Genomic DNA, 23,605 nt, shown 5'->3' on the forward strand with positions numbered 1-23,605 from the left:
CAGGAGAATGGATAAACAAATTCCACATAATGGAATATTATCCAGCAAAAAAGGAAATAGCTATCATGCCACAAAAAGATATGGAGGAACCTTAAATGTATATTTCTAAGTTAAAGCAGCCAATCTGAAAAGGCTGTATACAGTATGATTCCAAATACATGACTTTCTGGAAAAGACAAAACTATGGAGACAGTAAAACAGTGATGATCGCACAGGGTTTGGAGGACGGAATGTAGGAATAAACAGAGCACAGGAGATGTTTAGAGCACTGAAACTATTTTGTATAACACTGTAATAGTGGTGTTATTACAGATTTGTCAAAACCATAGAATATGCCACACAAACAATGATCCTTTTAATTAATAATAATGTATCAATACTGGCTCATCAATTGCAACAAATGTACCAATGGAAGATGTTCATAATAAGGGAAATCGTGTGTCTGTACTTTCTCTCAATTTTTCTATAAACCTATAATTGTTCTATTAATAAAAAAAGAAAAAAATCATTAACAAACTTCCTACCAGGTCTAATAAAGACGTTTTCCACAGACAACATTGCTGCTATTGGAAGTAGTAGATCTTCACAGTCCAAAGAAGCAGCCTTTATTACTGCACATGTCAGATGTGGAGGGAGAGGAAATTCCACCATAGACAAACCCAATCTGGTCACATGGCCACTCCTTAATAGAAATAAAAAGTTCTTAAATCTTTTTACCTTGGGAAAGTACAAACAAAATGCTCATCATTCAGAATAAGGCAGGTGTAATTTAGATTACTTTAAATCACCTCCTGAAACTCAATTCAAGAAACATAATACACTGTGGTCATTCACAAGACAAACATAAAGATGATAAATTCCTAGCTGTCAAGGGTCAATATATTAAAAAACTAAATGATGAGTCAGAATAAGGTAGTATAATACAAGACACAAAAAGCTAAAGAAGAGGATGTCTTTGAAGAAATGAGAGAATGATAATTATCCAATCTTTCCCCATCATAATCATGAGCATAAGGACTCTGGTTCTCTTACCATTTTGATGTACCCAGCATAATGCCTGGTACTGAAATGGTACTCAGAAATTCTCTGTAAAATAATAACAGTACTAAACAATAATAATTTTATAGTTCAATTTTTAAATTCAGAATTGTGGTGAAGAAAGACTGAGGACAAATTCTAATTTCAGGTAAAACAATCCATTCAACTCCAACAAATCATTTCCTACTGATAAAGGAAAGAACCGTGTTTTTAAAAGATTAGTATCTGTTGTGGTTGGGGGTTTTATTGTTTTTGTTTTTACCTGTCAATAGCATCACACTGGTAAAGTTGTTTAAGAGCTTCCAAAATAAGTCTCTCATTAGGTGGATCCAAGTATGGAAATCTGTATATTTAAATGAGATATGAAATGAGATTCCATTCTTTGAACATGGTAAGATTTTAATATATATAGACTTAAAATTTTCCTAAATGGTTTTCTTCTATTTTTCAAGATCTCATCTTTTTCTTTTATTGAAGTTCATTGACATACAATCTTATAATGGTTTCAAATATACAACACAGAGGTTTAAGTTACCCATATTATTAAATCCCCACCCCCACTAGGGCAGTTACCATCTGCCAACATAGAAAGACGTTACAGAATCACAGATTATATTCTCCATGCTGTACTACCATCCCCGTGACCCACTTATATTATGATTGAGAATTTTTGTGCCCTTTTATCCTCCTCACCCTCCCCACTTACCCATCCCAACCCCTCCCCTACGGCGCCCACCAGTTACTTCTCGTGTCTATGAGTCTACTGCTGTTTTGTTCATTGTGTTTCGTTTTGTTTTTATATTCTGCAAGTAAGTGAAATCATAAATCTTCATCTGTTTTTTAAGCATTTTATGATCATGATCAGCATTCAGCAAAGGAAGTAATTTTTTCTGACTTACACTCTTCTATTTAATTCAACCACTTCTTTTTGATCCCTCTTAGTTGGAACACTCTTGCCATTCCTGTCTATTTATCATAATCCTGTCCCATTCTTCATAGCAAATTCTAGTCCATAATCTTTACTATGAATTTATAAAAGAGTGGAGGAAAATTAAGTGAAAGTTACCAAAAATTAAAAACTGTTTAATAGTACCTCAATATGTTTTTTTAATAAAATGCTAAGTATAGTCAATTAGTATTACCATATATGCTTTATGTATATACATATGTGTATGTACTTAATTTCTCCTGATCTGAAAACAAGTACAATGCCAATTTAACCCCAAAACACTTCAGCATGCAACCCCTGAAAATATGGACGTTCTCTTACATAACCACAATACCATTAATGAACATAAATAAGATAATGTTCACAAAGGATATATAACCAAGTTAAAAAAAAATTTTTTTAATAGGAACAATAATTACTTAACATTATCGGCACTGGGTTTTTATTCCACCTTAAGTCTTGAGATGATAAATCATCTTACTCCAATTTCTCACCTTGAAAAAGGTCCAACAAAGGACAAAAGTCCAACATATTAAACAAAAGTCCACTCCAGGATTGACAGCTCAATTTAAAACAAACAAAAATCTTGTGGATTGTTCTATGGGTTTCCTAAAACTTGTACCAACAAGTACTGCTATCTTCTAGAGCAAGAGTCTGCAAACACTTTCTATAAAGGGCCAGACAGTAAACATTTAAGTTTTGCATGCCATTTGGTCTCTATCACAATTACTCAACTCTGCTGTTATAGCAAAAGCAGCCATACATAAATGAATTGGCATGGCTGTATTCCAATAAAATTTTATTTACAAAAATGGTCAATGAGTCTGGACCATAGTCTGCAAAACCTGTAGCAGAACACTAACAAACTAGTCAGCTTCCTCCTCTATTTAAGAGCAACCCTTTCAGATTTGTAAAAACTACAATTATTTTTCTCCCTTTATTATACCAATTACCAATTCTATCAAGCACTCCTTGTGTTATTTGGTTTCTGAGAGATTCAGCATACCTAATTACCTCTTTTAGAAACACTCTCTTTTTGCCAAAGCCTTCATAAAACATGATATCCAAAACTGAGCTTCAAATATAGAGTGACCAACACAGAATAAAAATGTTGTAATTCAGTCATCTGACCATTGCAGTCTATTAATAGAATAAAAGCATATTTCAGTGGAATTTCTAAAATATTTTTTTAAATAGAATAACTGTAAGCTTATATTATATTTGTGATGATCTGATAATTTCAGATCTTTCCACATGAATTTCCTTAATATGTAACCAAAATACAGGATATAAGAGGTATCCCTTCAGACTTTCACCTTGTTGATTTTTACCCAAGGTTCTGTCCTGTTGAGATCATTCTTAATGTTGGTTTTAATCATCTACTGATTAGATATCAAGACATTTTCCAGCAATCTGATAATTATAACTTCAATATCCTTATTTAATATTTTTATTAAAAATGCTTATCAGGAAAGAGTGAATGTCAGCATACTACCAGTAAAACCTCCATTTAGGCTATGCTAAGCAATTAATTAATACTTTCTGGATTTGGCTATTTGGCAACTACACTCTATTCAGCAGCACTGTCACCTTCTTCTTCACAAAGATGTCAACTGTAATCTTGTTAAATACTATGTTGAAAACAAGAGACATTAGGTTATCAATGAACAAATTCAATAAATTCTTATGGTATACCATTATGTAGATCATCCTGTCTTCAAACTGAAAAGAAAATGGTTTATAATGACATATTCTTTGTGAACCACTTTTATTCATTCTGATTATGATAAATTACTACTAAATTCTCTTAAACCATTTTCCAATAAACTATTGCATAGTTTGCTAAAAATGAGTGTCAAGCTTACTGGACAATTGTTTCAAGAACTTGCCCTATTCTTAAATGGAAAAATCAAGATTTTCTGCGGAATAACCTGGTTCTACCCTAAGAAATTTTTCTTTCTTTCAAGTTGTCTACATACCTTATAACATCATGTATGGCAAGGCACTTTAAGGTCAGAACTACAGATGTCAAACTTGTTCTCTTAATTTCAGGGATCACATGGTCAGGCATACACTGGTTCCAAAAATCTTTACTATAGATTCGAAAGCACTTTCCTGAGGAAGTCCTGCCAGCTCGGCCACTGCGCTGTAATGCCTCACTCCTTTAGAAGAAAAAAAAAAGTCCTCAAAATGTTCTGTGAGTTTCCTAAGTAATTAACTTCCTACCCCAAATGAGCTAGACATTATCTAATCAACTGTTCTTTGAACAAAAAGGCTTGACATAAAGACTTACTTTGAAATCGGAACCACCTCCAGGATGTCCAACCCTAATCTGGGATTGTGATTTAACTGCTTCACAAAGCCACCATCTACCACGTATCTAAGGAGAATCAAGACAAGTTAAGTTTCTAGAAAATAAGGAAAAACTTGTTAATTTTTTACTACGTGGTTCTCCTTTTCTACCAAACTAACTACTACATGACTTAACTTTTATGTTAACTCTAAAACTTGAAAGTTAAGAAATTAGAATCCTCGTACATTGCTGGTGGAAATGCAAAATGGTTCAGCCAGTGTGGAAAGGTTTAAAGGTTCCATAAAACATAAAACACAGAATTACCATATGACACAGAAATTCCATTCTTATAGAATTCCATTCTTATAAGCAAAAGAACTGAAAACAAATACTCAACAATCACAGATGTTATGTTCATGGAAGCACTATTCATAAGCGCCAAAAGGTAGAAACAACCTAAATGTCCGTTAACCATTAAGGGGTGACTGAACAAATGTTGCAATAATGGAATATTATTGAGCCATAAAGGAAATGAAGTACTAATTATGCTATAATGTGAATGAACCTCAAAAACATGCTGAATGAAAGAAACCAGACAGAAAAGATCATAATTTTATGATTCCACTTATATGAAATATCCAGAATAGGATCTCTATTGAAATAGAAAATGTTTCTGTTGTTAGGAGCTGGGTGGACTGGGGAATGGGGAGTAACTTCTTAAAGGCTTTATTTTGGGGTGATGAAAATGTTTCAGAACTAGATAGAGGTGGTGATTGCACAACACTGTAAATGTACTAAATACTACTTAATTGTTCACTTTAAAATATTAATTTTGTGTTATGTGAATTTCTCCTTTAAAAATAATGAACTTGCAAGTCGGCTACAGACCACTCTAACAGGTTCAGAATCTACTCGAATTAGCCTTTAACAACACCATTTTAAGTCAATTAAATGGAGAACAAGTCAGGTAAAAAACTAAGTTAGGAATAGCAGAAAGTCGATCGTTTACTAAGGAAACATTCTGAAACACTATTTAATGGCCTTTTCCTTTGCTGGAAACAGAACATTGCAGAAGTTAATTTAACTAAGGAGAGCTGCTCCACTAAGCCCTCAGCGAAAACACTATTTTTAAAGTAAAGGAGATAAGCAGAGGAAATAAAACTTTCTCTCAGATCAAGGTGAAGAAACATAGGATCTTTGGGATTCCTGTGGCACAGAGACAGACTCAGTTAAGGGCAAAAATTTTATTGGGCAAACAATAAATATCCTAAAGGGATATGGTTGAACATTCTAAAAGAATTTCACATTAGCTATCAATATATACTTGAAATTTCCAGGTGTTTCTCTACTAAATGTACTAAAAAATTTGATGATATCACTGATTACCTTAAAAAAGAAGAGACCTGCTATAATTGATTTCACAAAAAGATGAATAGTGAGAAACCATACCTCAAGATAAACACTTGGATATTCAAAGCTTACTACTCTACCAAGTGGAGCTGCCAGGTGAGAGGGACTATCATATCATCTTTGATATATACTGGAAATAGGAGTATAGAAAAACATGTATGGCTTCCTATTTAACGAAACCTATGACATATTACATATAATAGTAAAGTTGGGAAGAGAAAGCTTGCCAAGTGTAAGTGATTAAAAAGTATGAACAGGAATGCTATATGTACCTCACACTCCATTTCCTATTCAAGGCAATCAATAATTACAAAAATGATAGGTGATTACAAGTAGGTGAGAAGGGAATTAGTGGAAGGCATAGAAAAGCAAACTCAATGCTTTATGATATAAGCTAAGTGGTTTCCTTGGCTTTAAAAGAAAACTTGAAAGTTGTACCTGATTCCATCTATTGTCAAAGATGTTGCAGAAATATTGGTGGATATGACACATTTTCTAATTCCAGGTGGAGGTGGCAAAAATATTCTCCTCTGTTGATCTAAAAATATGTATAAAAAGAAAATGCTAATTTACAGCATGCATTTGCCAAGCTCAAGTTTTGAAAAATTCATTTCTTTTCATTGTTTTCTTCACCTTCTTCAATTCAAAATATTAATAGCAAAAACTATTTTTTCCCACCTTTTACAGTTAAGACTTCTAGGAACAGGGAAAGACAGCATATTATTGCTAAAACAAACCCTACAGCAGAGTCCTTTATGTAGGTCACAGCCCTCTAAGAATATTTAACAACTGTGGACCTCTTCTCCATTAAAAGGCACAAGTGTCTACACACACACACAAAATTTCAAACAATTTGAGGAAGTTCAGGGACTCTCTGAAGTCTACCTATGGACTACAGATTAAGGACCTCTCTCTTCATTAAACACTGATTAGCTAAGCAGTTTTTACTTTTTCAGTTTTCTGCCCAATTCATAACTACCTCTCTATGCACAAGTAACACCCCACTCATTTGCACTACCCACACATTTGGAAGGGTGGGCCCCAGCAGCATCACCTGAGGTATGGTACCTTGCTCCAGGGGCCATAGTTTACGGCACCAAGAATATACATCTCCCCCCAAGCTGGGACAATCTGATTTTCCTGTGAATTTGGAATAAGGTTCAAGAGATGTCCAATTGGAGTAGGCTAGTCTTGTGCAAAGAGGAAAAATAAAGTTGTGAACCATAGGGAAGTGACTAATGTAACTGCAGGAAAAAAATTCTAAAGAGAGAAAAAAAATGAATCAGCCATGAGAGCTGACAAAAGAGTATTTCTCTGAGTTTTCTGACTTCTGAGGACTTAAGAGGCATTGGTGTAAAATAAGTAGAAAGATGGATTTGGCCAGATTTGCTCTCCTGCCAGGTTAAGCAGAGAATAGGATTAAAGAGTTAAGGATGTTTGCAAGTAAATGATTATAGAATGGGCTAGAGGAGATAAGTGAAGCCTGCTAAAGGAAAAGTGTCAACGTATGCTGAAAATTGTTAGGAACAGTACAGTGAGTTGGAAGAAACAGGAAGTAATTATGAGAAAGATGTTTAAAACTGAGATCAGAAATTATGGTAATGACAAAGTCTAGGACATAAGCTTTTGAATGAGTGGCTAAGGTGGGATGAGAAAAAGATTACTCAGGCTCAAAAGGTCACGGAACTTTGAAGCAAGGGATTTTGTGGCTCACCTATTTCAATGACCTCTAAAAATTAGGAGTAACTATTCCAGGGAATACATAAGTCAATCTATTGAGGTATAAAAGAAATTATTAGCTATGAAAGAAATTGTTAGCTTTTCAATTTACGTAACATTCTTTTAAATGTTTAATTTTATATGTGCTTACTATTGTACATTATATATTAGCACAGTAAGTATAAATGTGTACTTTAAAAAGAAAAAATTTTTAAATTCCTGGCTGCATTTGATTTCCATGAGATATGCCCATACTTGTTTAGAAAACTCACATTTTCTATGTGAGCGACCTCAAGTTATTTTCTTCTCAGCAGCCAAGAAAATCTTTTACAAAACCTGTTTTCAAATGAAAATCTTAAAAATCCATGTATTTCTATATTTCGTACTATAAAACATACCAACACTGAACTATTATGAGAAAAGGAGTGACACAGATGAGCACAGTTTTAAAGTCATGGAAATAGGCCAACCACCTCATTTTATAGATGGAAAACAAAAGCCCAGAGAGACCAAGTGGTTTGCCCAAGATTTACATATAGATAGGCAAATTTAAAGCCACACTGAGTAATGTTGCTACTCTCCCATGTCATTCTGAAATTAATTTCGCAAGTAAAAAAGTACTAGAAAGGCAGCTTATAAAAGATACCTGTAGAGAAGTTTTGATACAAATACAAAAATAATTCCAAAAAGATCAATTTCTTTTAGATTTGAAGAATCTGATGAAAAAAGTGTTAAAAATTATTTTTTTGGTATTTCTTAATTTAGGTAGTACATGTTTTTCAGATGATTCAAAGGAGTTACATGCTACTTTGAAGTTCAAATTATAGGTTTGTTTATACATTTATTTATTATCTATTTATTCTACTATAATGTAACTCTATGAAAACAAGGACTTTCTTTTATTCAAGAAATATCCCAGAACCTAGAACAATGCATGGACCATTAAGTGCTCAATGCAGCTGAATGAACTGATAAATTTAAAAATGCATTATGTAAATACACCCTCTGCCTTTAAATAAAATTCCACAACCCTAAAATTTTATATAAATTAGAAATGTCTTCTGAATATATATAACTATAATCAAGTCTGTTTTTTAATCAGCCCATTTCTAAGTACCTAATTTGTTTCAGTCTTCAGTACAAGCAAAATTTCAGTTTCATTTATGACTCTGTCACTATACTCAATTAAAAAGCCCTGAAAATGCTCTTTTGACAACGCTCACGTGTTTCACATTTGCATTCCCCACATACTTTAACACCATATTTCACAAGTGTAAACACATGCTAGTTCTATGTTTGTTTATAAAGGTGTGGAAAAAAGTTAAGTACACATATCCTAAAGCACATTCGTACTCTTTGGGAAGGAAAGGGGAAATTGAATACTTTAAGACATAGCCATTCTACTGATTACCTCCATTCCCTGATTATCCTACCTAACAAAGATTCTGATACACATACCCATCTATCCCTATACCAAGTATAGGTACTAAGATGTTACTAACAGGAGGTGTGGAGTGGCAGCAGGGTGAGGGGGGGCGGCAGTGGCAGAGATTGGCAATAAGGCATAAAAATGTTCCAAAGTCTAACAAGAAATAAGGATACTGAGGAGAGACCACTCAACACTCTTAATGGAGTAATGTTCCTAGATACACATATATGACATATTATATGTTAAGGCTAATTGAAACCTCCTCACAGAATTTCTTGTTCCAAATTCCCCCCAAAAGATCCCCAAACAGAAATATGTCTGATAATATATCTGTGTGTGCATCTAAAAGGAACATAACTTAAAGTAATAAATAGAAACTATTGATCAAAGAGGGAAAAAGATGATTCTGGAGCAGATCAGAGGGATACAACGTTGCTCAGCTCAAACTCTGCCCCTCCCCCAGAAGTCACTTTTCGGCGAGTCAAAACTACCTATAGCATTCTAACTAACACAGTTGAGAGTCAAACTTCTGCCACACAGAAAAGGCTTGCAGTAATTAGTAAATGCAGTTGAAAAAGAAAGTACTTAGAACAAAACTACAAAAATATGGAAGACAGGCAATCCAACATAAGAATAATTGGTACCCCTGAAGTAGGAAAACCAAATATATAAATAGACAAAAGATATTCAAAGATTTAACACAAGAGAATTCCCTAAAATAAAAAATTGAATTTGGAGATCAAAAGAGCATAGCAGAAAAGTTCACCTTGTTTGTGGTGGTGGTTACACAAGTATGTAAAACTCATGGAACTGTTCATAGTTCACTGTATTATACCTATTCACTAAATTATACCTCAATAAAGTTGAATTTTCAAAAGGGTACATTAAATTCCAGGAAATTTTCGTATTCAACACCAAAAAATACCCTAATTAAACTACTGAACTTTAAGGATAAAAGTAGAAAATTTCAGGCAATCAGAAAAAGCAAATCACTTACAAGGAGGGGGAAAAAATCAGGCTGGCCTCAGACTTCTCCGCAGCAACATTCAAAGTCAGAAGACAACTGGACAACGTCTACCAAGTTCTAAGGAAAAGAAAGCATGACCCAAGGACATAAAACCCAGCCAAGATGTAGTTCAAGTATAAAGGCAAAAGCCTCACTTTCTCAAACATAAAAGATAAACAACAACAAAAATACTCCAGAGCCCTTCTATTTAAAAAAATTAACATTCAGCCAATCTAAAATTAGCCAAAAATAAAACCTTAAGAATGGAAAAACTGTGGTAAAAGGATTGATGATGATCACTGAATACACCTGAACAAAGTAAAAATAATTAACAGCAGCCAGATGGGAGAATATAGAAGAGTAAAAAAAGTACTTAAGTCCTTGTCTTTCAAATGAGAAGTTGACAGACAAGATCTCCACTAAAACATGTCCTAATAAGAGGATATTAACTTCAGCTTCTTAGTATTTTCATCTTTTTATGCTTTAAACCAATCTTTTATAAAATATTATCTCGTGGTAAAGAAAGATGTGCTTGAAGTTTAAAATTCCTTCAAATAAAGTACAATTAAATATTTATTAAAAAGCAACTAATAGTATGATCTCCCTTTTAAGACGTATTTCTATCAAACTACCTACTTATCCTTTTAAATGTACATGCACACACACAGATCTGAATAATGTTTTTCTCAATGCTAAAGATGGTTATTTTCTGGATGCAGGAATTTGAGATGATTTTGTACACTGCTTGAGTTCGTTAGAATGAACCTGAAACATTTTCCCCCAGTTGAGTAATTTTTCTTAAGAGAAAACTGGAGCAATTATGCTGAGACACTAACAGTGTGTTAATTCTGCATAGTGGGAAATGGATTCTTTTTGTACTTTTTTTTACTTTAAAAATTTCTACAAAGGGCAAAAAGTAAAACATAAAAGAACATATGTTTATTTAATAGTTCTTTTAAACCATTTTTTGTTTAAAAAAACTAAACAAAACATATTTAAATGTATAAAGAAAAAGTTCAGAACAATATACCTCAAAATATGAACAGTGATTATCACTTAATCATATTGGTGGGATCTGAGTAAGTTTAATTATTTTTCTTACTTTGCTGACTTTATTTTTTTTAAGTATTCTTTTTTTAAGACAGAAGGAAAATTTCCCATTTGGGGAGATTCCACACAGAATAAAAGTTTTTGTGTGAAGCTCACCAGCCTCATTCCCCATATCTTTGATCTTAACATTTAAGGAAATTATCATAGACAAAGTCAAATTCCAGGTACTTGCCATACTGAGGTAGTTCCTGTTTTGCAGGAAGAAGAAAAAAAAATAAAACTATTTTTGACTTTATGGAATAATCTAAATGAGCAGTGTTTCCTCTTTCAAAATGTACACTAATCCAGGGTAAAGCTCCTTTCCTTTTCTTCGTGTATTCTGAAAACACATGTACTGTTATTTCACCCATTACTGAACAAATAGCCAGTTATCAAATGCAGATTATCATGTGACCTCAGGAACATCACCTAGCCTCTATTTATAAAGTAAAGAAGTTTAATTATCCAAAATAAATAAATAAAGGTATATGTGCGTTTTCCTAGAGAAAGAAGGCATGGCTTTTATTACCTTTTTAAAAGAATCTGAGACCTCAAAATCTTCAAAAAAAGGCTACCAAGCACCAAATTAGATAATTACTTCTAGTGCTAAAACTAATTCCATGCAAGTATTTGTCACTTACAAAGTAACAGGTATATTTCATTTTCAAATTTTTGTGGCCTTCAGCTGTCCCTAGATGTGTGACAAACCTGAAGAACTGTAATGCCTTGAACAAAAGGGAGAAGTCAGAAAAGTGAGAAGGTTTCAAAGAAATAAGAATAAGGTTCTAGACATACTGTTGATACCAGACATTAACAAATGTCCAGCAGAAACTAAAAAAATCTAGAACTCAGTTTAACAAATAATTAATTAGGCCTTGTTCAACGTACAGTACTTGCCCTCAAGAAATTCACAATCACAGACAGGGGATGAGATAACCACAACATGAGGCAAAATGTGTTAAGTGCCACAAGAGGTACAGCAAAACATCAGGAGATTCAAAGCCAGTTGTGAGAAGGAAAATCAGTAAAGGCTTTTATGGAATTGGTTGCACTTGTGAAACAAAATAGCAGGATTTCAGCTAGAGGGAAGAATAAAAGCAAAAGGAGGAATTCGAGTTAAAAAACCAGCAAACACAGAGTCAAAAAAAAGGTGTGGGAGGAAAAGCAATCAAAAATGCCTCCCACATTTTGAGCTTGAGAGAACATCACAAAGGATGGGAGTTGGAGTTTGGGGGAGTTTAGCCCAGGGAGCAGCAGGATCATATAACCTTGGCAATAGAGATACCACAGCATCTCATCACAGATGAGAACTTTTTACGTCAATAAGGGAGATATTTTAAAATATCCCTTTAGAACAGTCACCCTAAAGACTAGCCCAGAAATAAGAGCAAATATAAAATATTATCCACCTCAGAATATTTACTTATTCACTAAACCTAGGTATGCATCATTTTTAAACCCTCTTCACTACAGGCTACAAGCAGAGAAACCCTTTCTTTTGTCTGCTCACTCCCAAGTTTAAGTTTTCTGTTTCTAAAGCCCAATAGGAAGTGAAGGAAATAACAATAGTGTCTCTCCCACCACCCACAGTAGCAATAATAAAGAAAACAAGTGCTGTATTGTATTAACCAGTCTTAAAAAGAAAGCACAAGATCTTAAGAACCTGCCACTCTCTCCCTACTTTATCCAACTCCACCTTGCCCATTACTCAGTGACTCATCAGCTCCATCTGAATGCCTCTGTGCAACGTTATAATTATATTACAATTATAATATATACTGTAATAAATATTATTATGCTCATAATAGATCATCAATAACTATCTTTCTGGTGTCCTTTGAACCAGAGGGAAATTAAATAAACAAAACCTTTCAGTAAGGTTCTACTCATAACCAGTTCCACATCTTTACCACTTACATATATACATCAACACAGGAAATCACATACACTGGGAATTAAGGCTGAAAGCATGTTGAAGTCATGCTGAAAGGATAATGAATGCCAGATGATTAAATTGGTACTCAAATTCAGCTGGCAATAGGGAATGGCTAACAGTACCCAATAGGATACTGACATAACCACAGCTGTGCCTCTGAAAGATTACACTTACCACTGCAGATAGGATGGCAAATTAAATCAGGCAAAACAGGTTAGCAGCCTATGTTACCAACTCAGAAAAACAAACTGAGGATCCCAAGAATGACATTGAAAAAAAAAAGCAGAATGATACACAATGGAATACTATTCAGCCAAGAAAGAAACAAACCCTACCATTTGAAACAACATGGGTGGAGCTAGAAGGTATTATGCTCAGTGAAATAAGTCAGGCAGAGAAAGACAAATACCAAATGATTTCACTCATTTGTGGAGTATAACAATGAAGCAAAACTGAAGGAGCAAAACAGCAGCAGACTCACAAACTCCAAGAAGGGGCTAGCAGTTACCAAAGGAGAGGGGTGAGGAAGGGCAGGTGGGGAGGGAGGGAGAAGGGGATTGTGGGGTATCATCATTAGTGTACATGGTGTGTGTGGGGTCACGGGGAAGACAGTGCAGAACAAAGAAGACAAGTAAGGACTCTGTAGCATCTTTCTACACTGATGGACAGTGACCGCAAAGGGGTATGGGGGGAACTCAATAATAAGGGTGCATATAGTAACCACATTGTTTTTCTTGTGAAACCTTCATAAGAGTGTATATCAATGATACTTTAATAAAAAAAGAAAAAGAAAAAAAAGCAGAATGAATGGTCTGGACACAACAAGGAAAAAAGAAAACCTGAGGAGTTTCCACTTGTTAAAGTTGAAGGATTGAGGATGATGCAATGCACAGGCCAGTAAGCCCTGTGAGAAGACCCAGGAGGTCTGGGTGCAGTAGTAAGACTGAACCAGAGACGGCTTCCAGGAGTCCTCTACAGAGAAGTAACAGGGGAGTCAACATCCCAAAGCAGAGAATTCTAAGAAAACAGCAAGCTAAGGATTAAAAACCTTAGGAAACAGTCACATTTAAAGTGAAGAGAGGCTGATGAGGGCAAGAGGGCAGCAGCCATCTAGAAAAGAGCACTCAGGAGAACCAGATAATTAAATACTACCCCAGACAACAGCATTTCAAAAAGACTTAACTAATCACAAAATCGCAATACAAATGAATGCAAAAAAAAGCCATGAGATTTGAGAAATAAGAGGTCACTAGCAACCTTTAATAGTATAAAAACTGGATTGATTTCAGGGTGTTAAGAAGCAACAGCAGATACAGAATATTATTTTCAATGTAGCAGTAAGAATGAAATTACTTACTTTACTGAAATGTAAATATATGCATAAATGTAAATATATATGTATATACAGTGTTAATGGTTAATAACAAGGCAACAATAATTGGTTTTGAATTACCTTATCAGTTACAAAGTAAATTACAAAGGAGTCAGTGGATCAGATCTCCAGAAAACAATGAGAACCTTAAATATCTAATAATAACCCTAGGAATTCTCTTGAAGATATACAATTCTAAGAATAGATTTCAATATTGAGGCAAGGACCAAATATTATCACAAAAGAGATTTCTGGACTAGTATTATCACAAAAGAGCTTTCCAAAATAGTATGTGGTTATGGTTATTTACCAACAAATACACTCCTGAAATTTTTTAAATATAAGAACCACTTACTCAACAAAAACAAAATACCCATAAAATATAAAGATTTAAATGCTTTTTACATTACACTAAATGCTAACCCCAATTAAACTGTAAATATGAAAACTATGGTTAACTTCCCTTTAGTTTTACATATCAAACTCTGTAATAAAATAGCTTTGCAAAACAAATTCTAACCCTCATTCAACATTTTCTATGAACAAATATCAGAACAAGCAGTTTGCACTTGCTCTTTGAATTTACAAAAGAACAGCATTATTCTTGAAAAGCAGACTAACGTGTAGCTACATAAAAAGGAAACAATCCCTTGTGTTCAGTCTCAGACATATCTGTACATATATGATTTCTAGAAATTCTGTGGCAGTTGCAAATTAGATTTGACTTACAGTACTGCTGTCAAATTACAGTCCTCATTTCAAAATATTCAGAACAATATTTTTGTTCTGCTGGGAAAGGACATAGCTCACTCTTAACAATACTAAGGGGGATGTCCAAGGCACTTGGAAAAGTGAATGTGAAAAGAAATCACTTCTCTCAAGGGATGATGATGCTCTTAATGTTCTGTTTCATGTTTTTGGTGTGGGTTACAAAGGTGAATTCAGTTTGTGAAATTCATTGACCTAAACCCTTAGGATCTGTGCACTTTTCTGTACATATGCGATTATTTGATAAAAAGTTTTTTAAATAATCGGTCAAATTTTCTAGTCTAATGAGGAATTACCTGTTGTCATAGATCCATAGCACGGCAATATTAACAAGCCATCTAGAGTGGTATCTTGAACATCATAATCATAATCAACAGATTCTGCCATCTGAAAAAGTAACTCACAACTTTTTTCAATTTCAAACTGACCTGAAATGAGGGAGGGGAATAACAATTGAACAGCAAAATTAATTTAAGAATGGAGAAAAAAAAAGCCTTCTAGATTAAAATCAGTTTTGCATAATGATCTCTCATTTGATCTAAAGTAGATGAACAAGTAAGTTGTACCAAATCTCAACAATAAAAGTAAAAATAGAAGAAACACGTTTCCAAGGAATTAAAATCTCTATGGAATAAAAATGTCTATGATCATTAAGCCTTTCATCTTACTAACACAGTATTTGAGGAAGATTCAGCAAATTTAATCATTAACATAGAGGAATCTAGTCCAGCAGATACTGCCTCTAGGTGTATTTCAAAATAACCTCAAAAAAGCAGAGTCTCACTTCTGAATGTTTCACTTCTGAAATCAGTACAAGGCAGAGTAGGAGGTAAGTGATAAAGTGACTCATTTCTGTTAGTAGGATGCTGCTACTTGAAGAAACACACTAGCCTGGGGTTTAACTATTCTATTTTTGACTTCCAAAAAAGGCTTGCCTATGAGACATGGATTCCACACCTTATGCTATCACACAGTACCATCCCACCACTCAAAGAAAGGAGCTGGTAGGATCTCTTTTGAAATAATGGAATTAATCATTCAGATATAGGACTTTTCAGTGTGGTAACAGCTTTATATAAGATACTAATAAAAATATTAATAGTTTACCATTTAATATCTTTCCAACTAAAAGGTCAGTGTGTGTTACATGTTTGCTAATGAGACTGGTATTTTTTATGGAAGTGTAGAATAGAATTATCTTATGTATCTTACATAAGATGTAATTGCCAAAAATTGTCATATAATCATAAAAAGCTAGGGCAACATGAGTAGAGCTCAGATTTCCCAACAAAGGCAACACTCTTTTGTGATGCCACATTCCCCTCTAATAAATAGTAACATTTTAAAACCTGACACTCAGTGCTCACCAGTCAGAAAAACCAAGATGTCTCCAGCCATTTCACTCAAATGGATATCCATGGTCACTTTAACAATCTAAAGTATGAAACACAAGCATATAAAATGTTAGTGGAAGTATAGTCCCCACCCCCTACCACCTCCCCTTATTCCAAAGAAAAATTAAATTTGGTTCTCAAAAGTCCTAGGATTTATGAGTGCTGCCATTAAAATGGTAGGGAACAAATGAATTATTAAACTACTCAATCAACTAATCATAGATTTAAAAAAGACATAAAGTTGCCAAATAATACCGCTTGAATATATGCAGTGTTTTCTCTGTCTCGTGGGCCAATCAAATTGCAGAATTTTTCCCTGACTGGATAAAGCCTTCCAGGTATATCAAATATTGGACAATTTCCAAAAAATGCAGAGAGCTTGGCTAATTCCATAGTTGCTGACATCACCACGACCTTTAAATGCTCCTTCCTGTTAGGAGACTTCTCCTGAAACAGCTTCTTCAATAAACCGAATAAGATGTCCTAAAAGAAAAGTACATTTCTAGTAAGTACAAGTGTACCTAATAACCAACTTAAATATTTTCATTTCCTAATCAAAGAATTTCTATTTCAATAAATTGAAATGTTTAAGAGGAGGCAATTGTCTATACAGTGAAAAGCTACCCCAAAGAAATAAACTGCCTAAAAATAGCCAATATATTAAAATACTCACTGTAGTTAGAGTTCTCTCATGGGCTTCATCCAAAATAATGACACTGAACTTGGTAAGATTTGGATCTCCCAGAATATGTTTCAGTAAACATCCATCAGTCATATATTTGATTGCAGTTTCCTAATGTTCAAACAGCAGAGTACACTGACTTATACATATAGTATCACAGAAATTCACCCCTGCTTCATGGACTAAATTTCCCCCAAAATGTACTGACCTTCAGCAATCAAACTAATCTGATGAAATAAAAGGGTACATAAAATAGTCTAATACCAAGAATAGTAAATTATGAAACTTGTGACCTGTCCAGAGGCAGTAATAAGGAACTAAGATGGATGTACGGGGAGAAAGCAACAAAAGTGACAAATGAGGAGCTATAGTGAAGACAGCAGAAAGTGGCAACATAATGCAACGGCCTCAGGAGAGAAAGTTGTGGGAAACAACAATGAAATGGGATTCATCTCTCCCCATCAGCCACTATTTTAGAGGACTCAGGAGAAAAGTAGAGGAAATGGTTAGATGTGTGATTTCCTCACTTTCTTCTTCCCTGCCCATTCTATTAAAAAATAGTGTCAGTCAACTAGCATTAGAACAAAGTGAGAGTAAGTCCAAAGGCGGGGAGTTAACAGCAGTGATACCAATAAAACAAGGGAAGAAAAAAAAGAAAGAAAAATCCCCAGCAGTGACCACTAGGAAGACAAAGACAGTACTTGGGGGAGTCATTTTATGCCATAATTGACAGCCATTCCCTATTAGGGACCACAGAAAAATAACAGATTGTTTTATATCTGGCATAGGATCAAGAAAGCCTGGTAGAATGTAAATTGTAACTATTACCTATTAAAAAGAAGGCAATTTAACTTGCTAGCACCATGAATATAGAAGATGCTCAAAATATACTTGCTTACTGACATTATTAATTAAGTTGTCACTTTTCCATCCACTTCAAGAATATAAACCTACCACAAGGATAAACCTTGAAAACATGTTCAATGAAATAAGCCAAACATAAAGGACAGAATATTGTATGATTCCACTTATATAAGGTACTTAGAGCAGGCAAATGCACAAAGACAGAAAGTAGAATCAAACTTACCAGGAGCTGGGAGGAAGAGGGAATAGGAATTTACTGTTTAATAGATAAGGTTAATGTTTGGGATGATGAAAAACTTCTGAAAATAAATAGTGGTGATGGTTACACAACACTGTAAATGTATGTAATGCCACCAAATTGTACACACCTAACAGGTAAATTTTGTTGTGTACAGTTTCCTACAGTTAAAAAGTTTTTAAAAGAATACAAATGAAAGTTACAAATGTCAAGGATTCTTACAGCTAAAAAACATAAAAATAAGAGAGCCCTAAGAAAAATAAACAAGTGTCTCTTACAAAGTAATTGAAAAGGAAGAAAGTTGGATAAATATTGGACCCTTCAGAGCTAAAGGTTAACAATGGGCAACAAAAATTAATTCTAATCTGAGGTTTTCTTTGTTTAAAATATAAATGGAATTTTGAAGTTAAAATCTTTCATAACTTTCCCCACTCTTTCTGTAAGTTTATAGTACTTAAACAAATACCAAGAAAACTTTTGTACCTTAGAGCTGCAGTCATCAAAACGAACTTGGTATCCTACTTTGGATCCCAAAGTGCATTTCATTTCTTCAGCAACCCTCTGAGCAACTGATATAGCAGCTACTTTTCGTGGCTGAGTCACACCAATCATACCATGTTGGGAAAACCCTATCAAAAGCAGAGGTAAAAAACACAACAATATTAACAATTGTTTTCTTCTAGAGCTAAATTGTTTCTGTCAATCAATCCAAACTGTTCAAGTATTTCCACAAGAAAACTACAAATTAATAACTTTTTGTATCACACTGCACCATGGAAATGTAAGTATTAATTAAAAATAAGAATACATATTAACATTCAAAATGAACATATCTTAATGTTTGTTTCCAATTTCAGTGTACAGGTTTTACTCTAAAGAGTAAGCCAAGAATTTTTAATCCCTAGGAATCCATAAAATTCCTACACTTCCTAAAATAGATTTACTTTTGCTACAGAAATTTAAATATAACACCTTTCATAAATTTTATAGGCATTTTTTTTTACCACTTTAATACCTCTGAAAGGAAGATGCTTACAACTGACGGCTTTTTTTCTTTATTAACAATATGTAAAACAGTGGTATTTTACACCTAAAGAGATGGCATCTTGGATTTTATGCAGAATAAGTTAAAATAAGCTAATAAATTTTTGTTGATTTTTATATGAATAATATCCATATAAATACCTCTATATCAAACTTTGATAGAAAGCTTACCATAGCGAAAGGAAAGACACCTTAAGGGTAATTTGGTATCTGGTTTGGTGTTAGCAGAGTCAGGGAATAAAACATTACCTGATAATTCTCTGGAGAAAAAAAACCAAGAAATACTATATCAACAATAGATATCAATATATCCCTTCCTGCTGAAAATTATTTCAGTACCCAATAAACTGCAAGACAATCTTATTTGATAGCAGAGCATCAATATTTACCTATAATTCTATTTGGGATTATTATGGTAATTAAAAATGGAAAAATTGCCCTCTCAACAACTCCTGAATCTGAAATAAGACCATAAAGAAACAGGGAAGATGTATGGAAGGTGTGCCAAGAGAAGAACTGGGACTGTAAAACAAATGGTGGGCATCTGTGCAATACAGTTTGTCCTATAAGCCTTTAAGAAGATATTTTAAAAACTACTCCCAATGCTATCCCAAAACAAAATTACCTGCTTCATATAGATATTTTGGGAGTTGAGTTGTTTTGCCACTTCCTGTATTTCCAGTAACAATAAGGAATGAATTATCCCTCACAGCTTGAATAAGCTTTTTTCTTTGCTTTTGAATAGGAAAAGTTGGAGTAGTTCCTCCCTCCTGTGATGTGCATCCTTTCTCTTCTGCAACAACAGAAAAACAGTTGTGCAATTAAAAGGGCTGTAAAGATATCTGTGACTCAATTTCCCAGAACTGAAAAACGAAGATGATAGAAGTTATGGGGTGGAAGAGATCAATCCATGAATTCTCAGTTAAATCACTTATGCCCAGTTTGTAAGTGAGGCTTCTATAAGCCCATACCAACTCTTCAGTGAAATCTACCAACTTGAGCATTTGCTAAAGTATGACTCAAAGTACTTGCCAAAGTAAGCCTACCATAGGACTACGTATATGTAAGCATACCTATACAGAAGCACAAAACCCAATTTCATTAAATAGACGAAAAACTGTAATACAGCAGAAAACTGTTGAATTAAAGCCACCTGTGTTTGCTTCTGATTCATGGTTCAAGTTAGGTCCCTGTTCAGAGTGACTGATATCCCAGAAGGCCAAGTGGTGGGTAACCATGGAAACTGGCTCCTGGAAACTGGCTCCCTTCATATCGTACCCAAAGGCAGGCTGGCGGCCCGACGAAGGGGGGTGCGGGGGGATGGATGGGTAGAGAACAAAGACTTTATGAACCTGTTTACGAGCAGAATGTGTCTGGGCTTTGGGGTTCACTTTTTTGTCCCCCAGTAGGGTTTTCACCTAACTTGGGTCTGGGACCGCCCCCCTCTACAGCAAAGTGTTCATTGGACGCAAAGTTCGCCTCCGGCTTGGAGGGCGAAAAGAACGCTGCGGCCTCCTCTCCACTCTTCTCTGCCCGCCCAAGGAGGACTTTAATCCCCCTCCCAAAAAACCCGCATGCCGTAACTCCCGCTGGCCTCTGTAGCGTCCCGCGGACCGCACCTCTGTCAGCGGTGGAAACAGCCGAAGGACGCTCTTCCCGGAGGTCTCTTGACCGCTCACCCTCCTCCTGCCGCCTTGGCGCCCTGCCCGCTACGGCGGGAAACCGGGACATAGACCTGGCCCGGAGCGGAGGTGAGCACGTCCACAGATCTTGGAAGATGGGAGGAGAAAGGCGAAGACGCGCCCTGATGACGTCGAGGTGTTTACTTCCGCGCGTGCGACTCAAAGCAAGGGGAGGGGGAGCTGTTACGTGACGTGGCGCGCGGCGGCAGGAAAGCTCGCGGGCCCCCTCGACCCTGCTGAGCCCCCACGCGAGGGTTTCCCGCCATCTGTCGGCGCGCGCTGCGCCTCGAGCGCGAAGGCATCCCCAAGGTGCGGAAAGGCCCTCTCCTCTTTTCTTGTGCCCAAAAGAGCCAGGTGACACGACTTTTCTCAGCTACAGTGGTCACTGCAAACCTATTCTCCCTTCACACACCCAGCGTGATGGGACCCTTTGCCAGAAACTGGAACCCTCCTGGAGTGGCGTTCCTCAACATTCTCGCCTTGCTCATTCTGAAGTGGTATGTTTAAGGCACGCCAACTACTGAGTTGCGTGCCGGACTTAAAGTTCTTTAATGTCCAAAACTTGGGTCCGCACGCTTCTTTCCCCTCAAAGGACCCTGCATTTTCATTTATTTCCATGTTTATTTTCTTCCCCCTTTACCCCGTCTAGACACGAGGGCGGGAACTTTAGAAAACCACGGTATACTCAGAGCCCAGCAAAGTGATTAAAAATGGGCCATCAGTATTTGTTGAACTTGCTGAATATATGAATGAAAGATTAATCTCCGGAGGAATTAAACTCACTTTTAATGGATGTGGATTCCTTGGAAACCACAATAGCTGAAAAGTTAAGCACACATACAATAATCAGGTGGAGAGACTTTTCCAGAAAGGGCACTTTGGGGAGCAGATCTTTGTTATAGAAACTTCCAGTTTTGTAAATAGTGTCAGTTGTAACAAAATGAGTGCAAGAAGATTGTTTCTTGGACTTCCCAACCATTCTTGCTGTTAGAATTAACCAATACTTACTGCCAAAGAAGAAAACCCAAAGTTGTCACTTCACCATTACCTAAAGGCCACTACTCTTATATGACAGGCTTCAAAATACGTCACAGGACTCCAAGATTTTTCTGTGCTCATTAAAAATGTACTTATACTAACTGCTTGTGAGTGGGACTGACATCTCCTAAAATGCAAGTTCATCAGTTTTTGAATGACTCTAAACGAAGTGCAGCTTTCTAACAACTTTGTATCTCCAAAACCAGGGTGCTTATAGAAATTAATCTGGTAACACAAAAGAACATCCCAGATTTCTCTCATCCATTTAAAGAAAATTGCCAACCTTCTGGATTCTGTTAGAAATTTTAAATATTACAGATCAGAAAAACAAAGCAAAAAAATAAAAAATACATTTTTAGCCCAGGCATGGTAAGTACAGAGCAAGGTATTTGAGTACAGGGTAGCTGTATCAGTGACATAATAAAGCCACTTCCGAAGAACAGGAGCAGAATAATTTCAGACCAATAATAGTTACCATTTATTTATTGAGAACTTAATAGTCAAGCATTTAATATAATTCTCTTTCATTTAGTTTTTCACAAAAACCCAGAGAGGTAGGTTATTGTTATCCCTAAATTTTCACATGTGAGAACCAAGGCTCACATACTTGCCCAAGACAACAGAACAAAAAGGTGATAGGACCAGGAATCGAAGCCACACTACTAACCACTGTACTGTAATGGGAGAAGGAATTACCTTCTTTGATAATCAAAATTATCAGTTTTGGTGCCCAATTTATTTTCTTCCAGTGTTTGTAAATCAGGTATTATAGAATGATTTCAGTCTTGAATGAAAACCACCTAATAAGAGTATCCAGCATAAAACCTGCAAACCAAGAGTGAAGAAAAGTAAAAGTGAAAAACTCAAATGTTGTTTTAACATTGTCAGTTTTGAAACCAAGGACATTTAAAATATATTACTATTAATCACCATGTGCTTGAGGCTATTCCAAATTGAAAGATCAACAATTATTTCCTGCCCAGTGAGTTTAGAAATTACAATGGCAAACAAGATACAGAATAAAAATAGAAAATACATTGGTTGAGTCTGTGAAAGAAGGTCAGTGTTCCTAACAACATTGAATCTATTTCCTGCTATCTTTAAGTCACGGGATAAACTGAAAGAAATGACAAAGAAGTGAGAAAAGTATAAATTCCACCCTACTTCTATTACTTCATAAGCAGTCTTTGAAAAGGTTCTTGGATCCAAATAATTTGTTTCTGAGCATCCAAACAACAGGAAGGATGCTCAGTATTAGACATTTATGCAAATAGAATCTAATTTTTAAATCATCTTCAGGAAGAAAGCAAAGAAACAGTGTTTTAATTTAAATGAAATAACTGGAACAGAAAGAAAAATTATCAAATATATTAATACAATAAAATCCAGAAAGCTAAAAATGCCACTAGTAGTGATATGTAGAAAGCTAATCATAACAGGGATTCACAGAAAGAGAATGAACAATGGTGTCACAGTACATGGATTTTTAAAAATTCATGAATTTGACCAAAACAACACTTGTTTTGATAAAGAGAAGCAGAGAGAAGCCAGATTGTAAGTGAGTGGGAAGAGAATTAGGGAGCAAACTGTAAATGTACTTAATGCATTTGGAGATGTCTGCTTAGAATCAACTAAGGTAAATGAAAGGGAGAGA

The 23,605-nt window shown here is 35.2% G+C and overlaps 1 protein-coding gene across 2 annotated transcripts in view; it reads right to left on the reverse strand.

The window, feature by feature from the left end:
• DHX40 (DEAH-box helicase 40) overlaps window positions 1–21,030 on the reverse strand; it is a 55,875-nt gene extending 34,845 nt beyond the window's left edge. Inside the window, exons 1-12 of one of the 2 annotated variants that reach the window (XM_036879707.2) lie at window positions 20,851–21,030; window positions 19,857–20,024; window positions 18,671–18,816; window positions 17,077–17,196; window positions 16,659–16,886; window positions 16,377–16,443; window positions 15,306–15,437; window positions 6,129–6,228; window positions 4,281–4,367; window positions 3,967–4,149; window positions 1,301–1,381; window positions 525–682 (exon numbers count right to left, since the gene is read on the reverse strand). In XM_036879707.2, coding sequence (XP_036735602.2) covers window positions 525–682; window positions 1,301–1,381; window positions 3,967–4,149; window positions 4,281–4,367; window positions 6,129–6,228; window positions 15,306–15,437; window positions 16,377–16,443; window positions 16,659–16,886; window positions 17,077–17,196; window positions 18,671–18,816; window positions 19,857–20,024; window positions 20,851–20,962 — 1,582 coding nt within the window. In that variant the 5' untranslated portion in view covers window positions 20,963–21,030. The remainder of the gene's footprint in view (window positions 1–524; window positions 683–1,300; window positions 1,382–3,966; window positions 4,150–4,280; window positions 4,368–6,128; window positions 6,229–15,305; window positions 15,438–16,376; window positions 16,444–16,658; window positions 16,887–17,076; window positions 17,197–18,670; window positions 18,817–19,856; window positions 20,025–20,850) is intronic. The other variant, XM_036879708.2, reaches the window with a different exon arrangement.
• Window positions 21,031–23,605: the final 2,575 nt, after the last annotated feature.

The sequence above is a fragment of the Manis pentadactyla genome, chromosome 4 (genome assembly GCF_030020395.1).
Source record: "Manis pentadactyla isolate mManPen7 chromosome 4, mManPen7.hap1, whole genome shotgun sequence".
NCBI lineage: Eukaryota > Metazoa > Chordata > Mammalia > Pholidota > Manidae > Manis > Manis pentadactyla.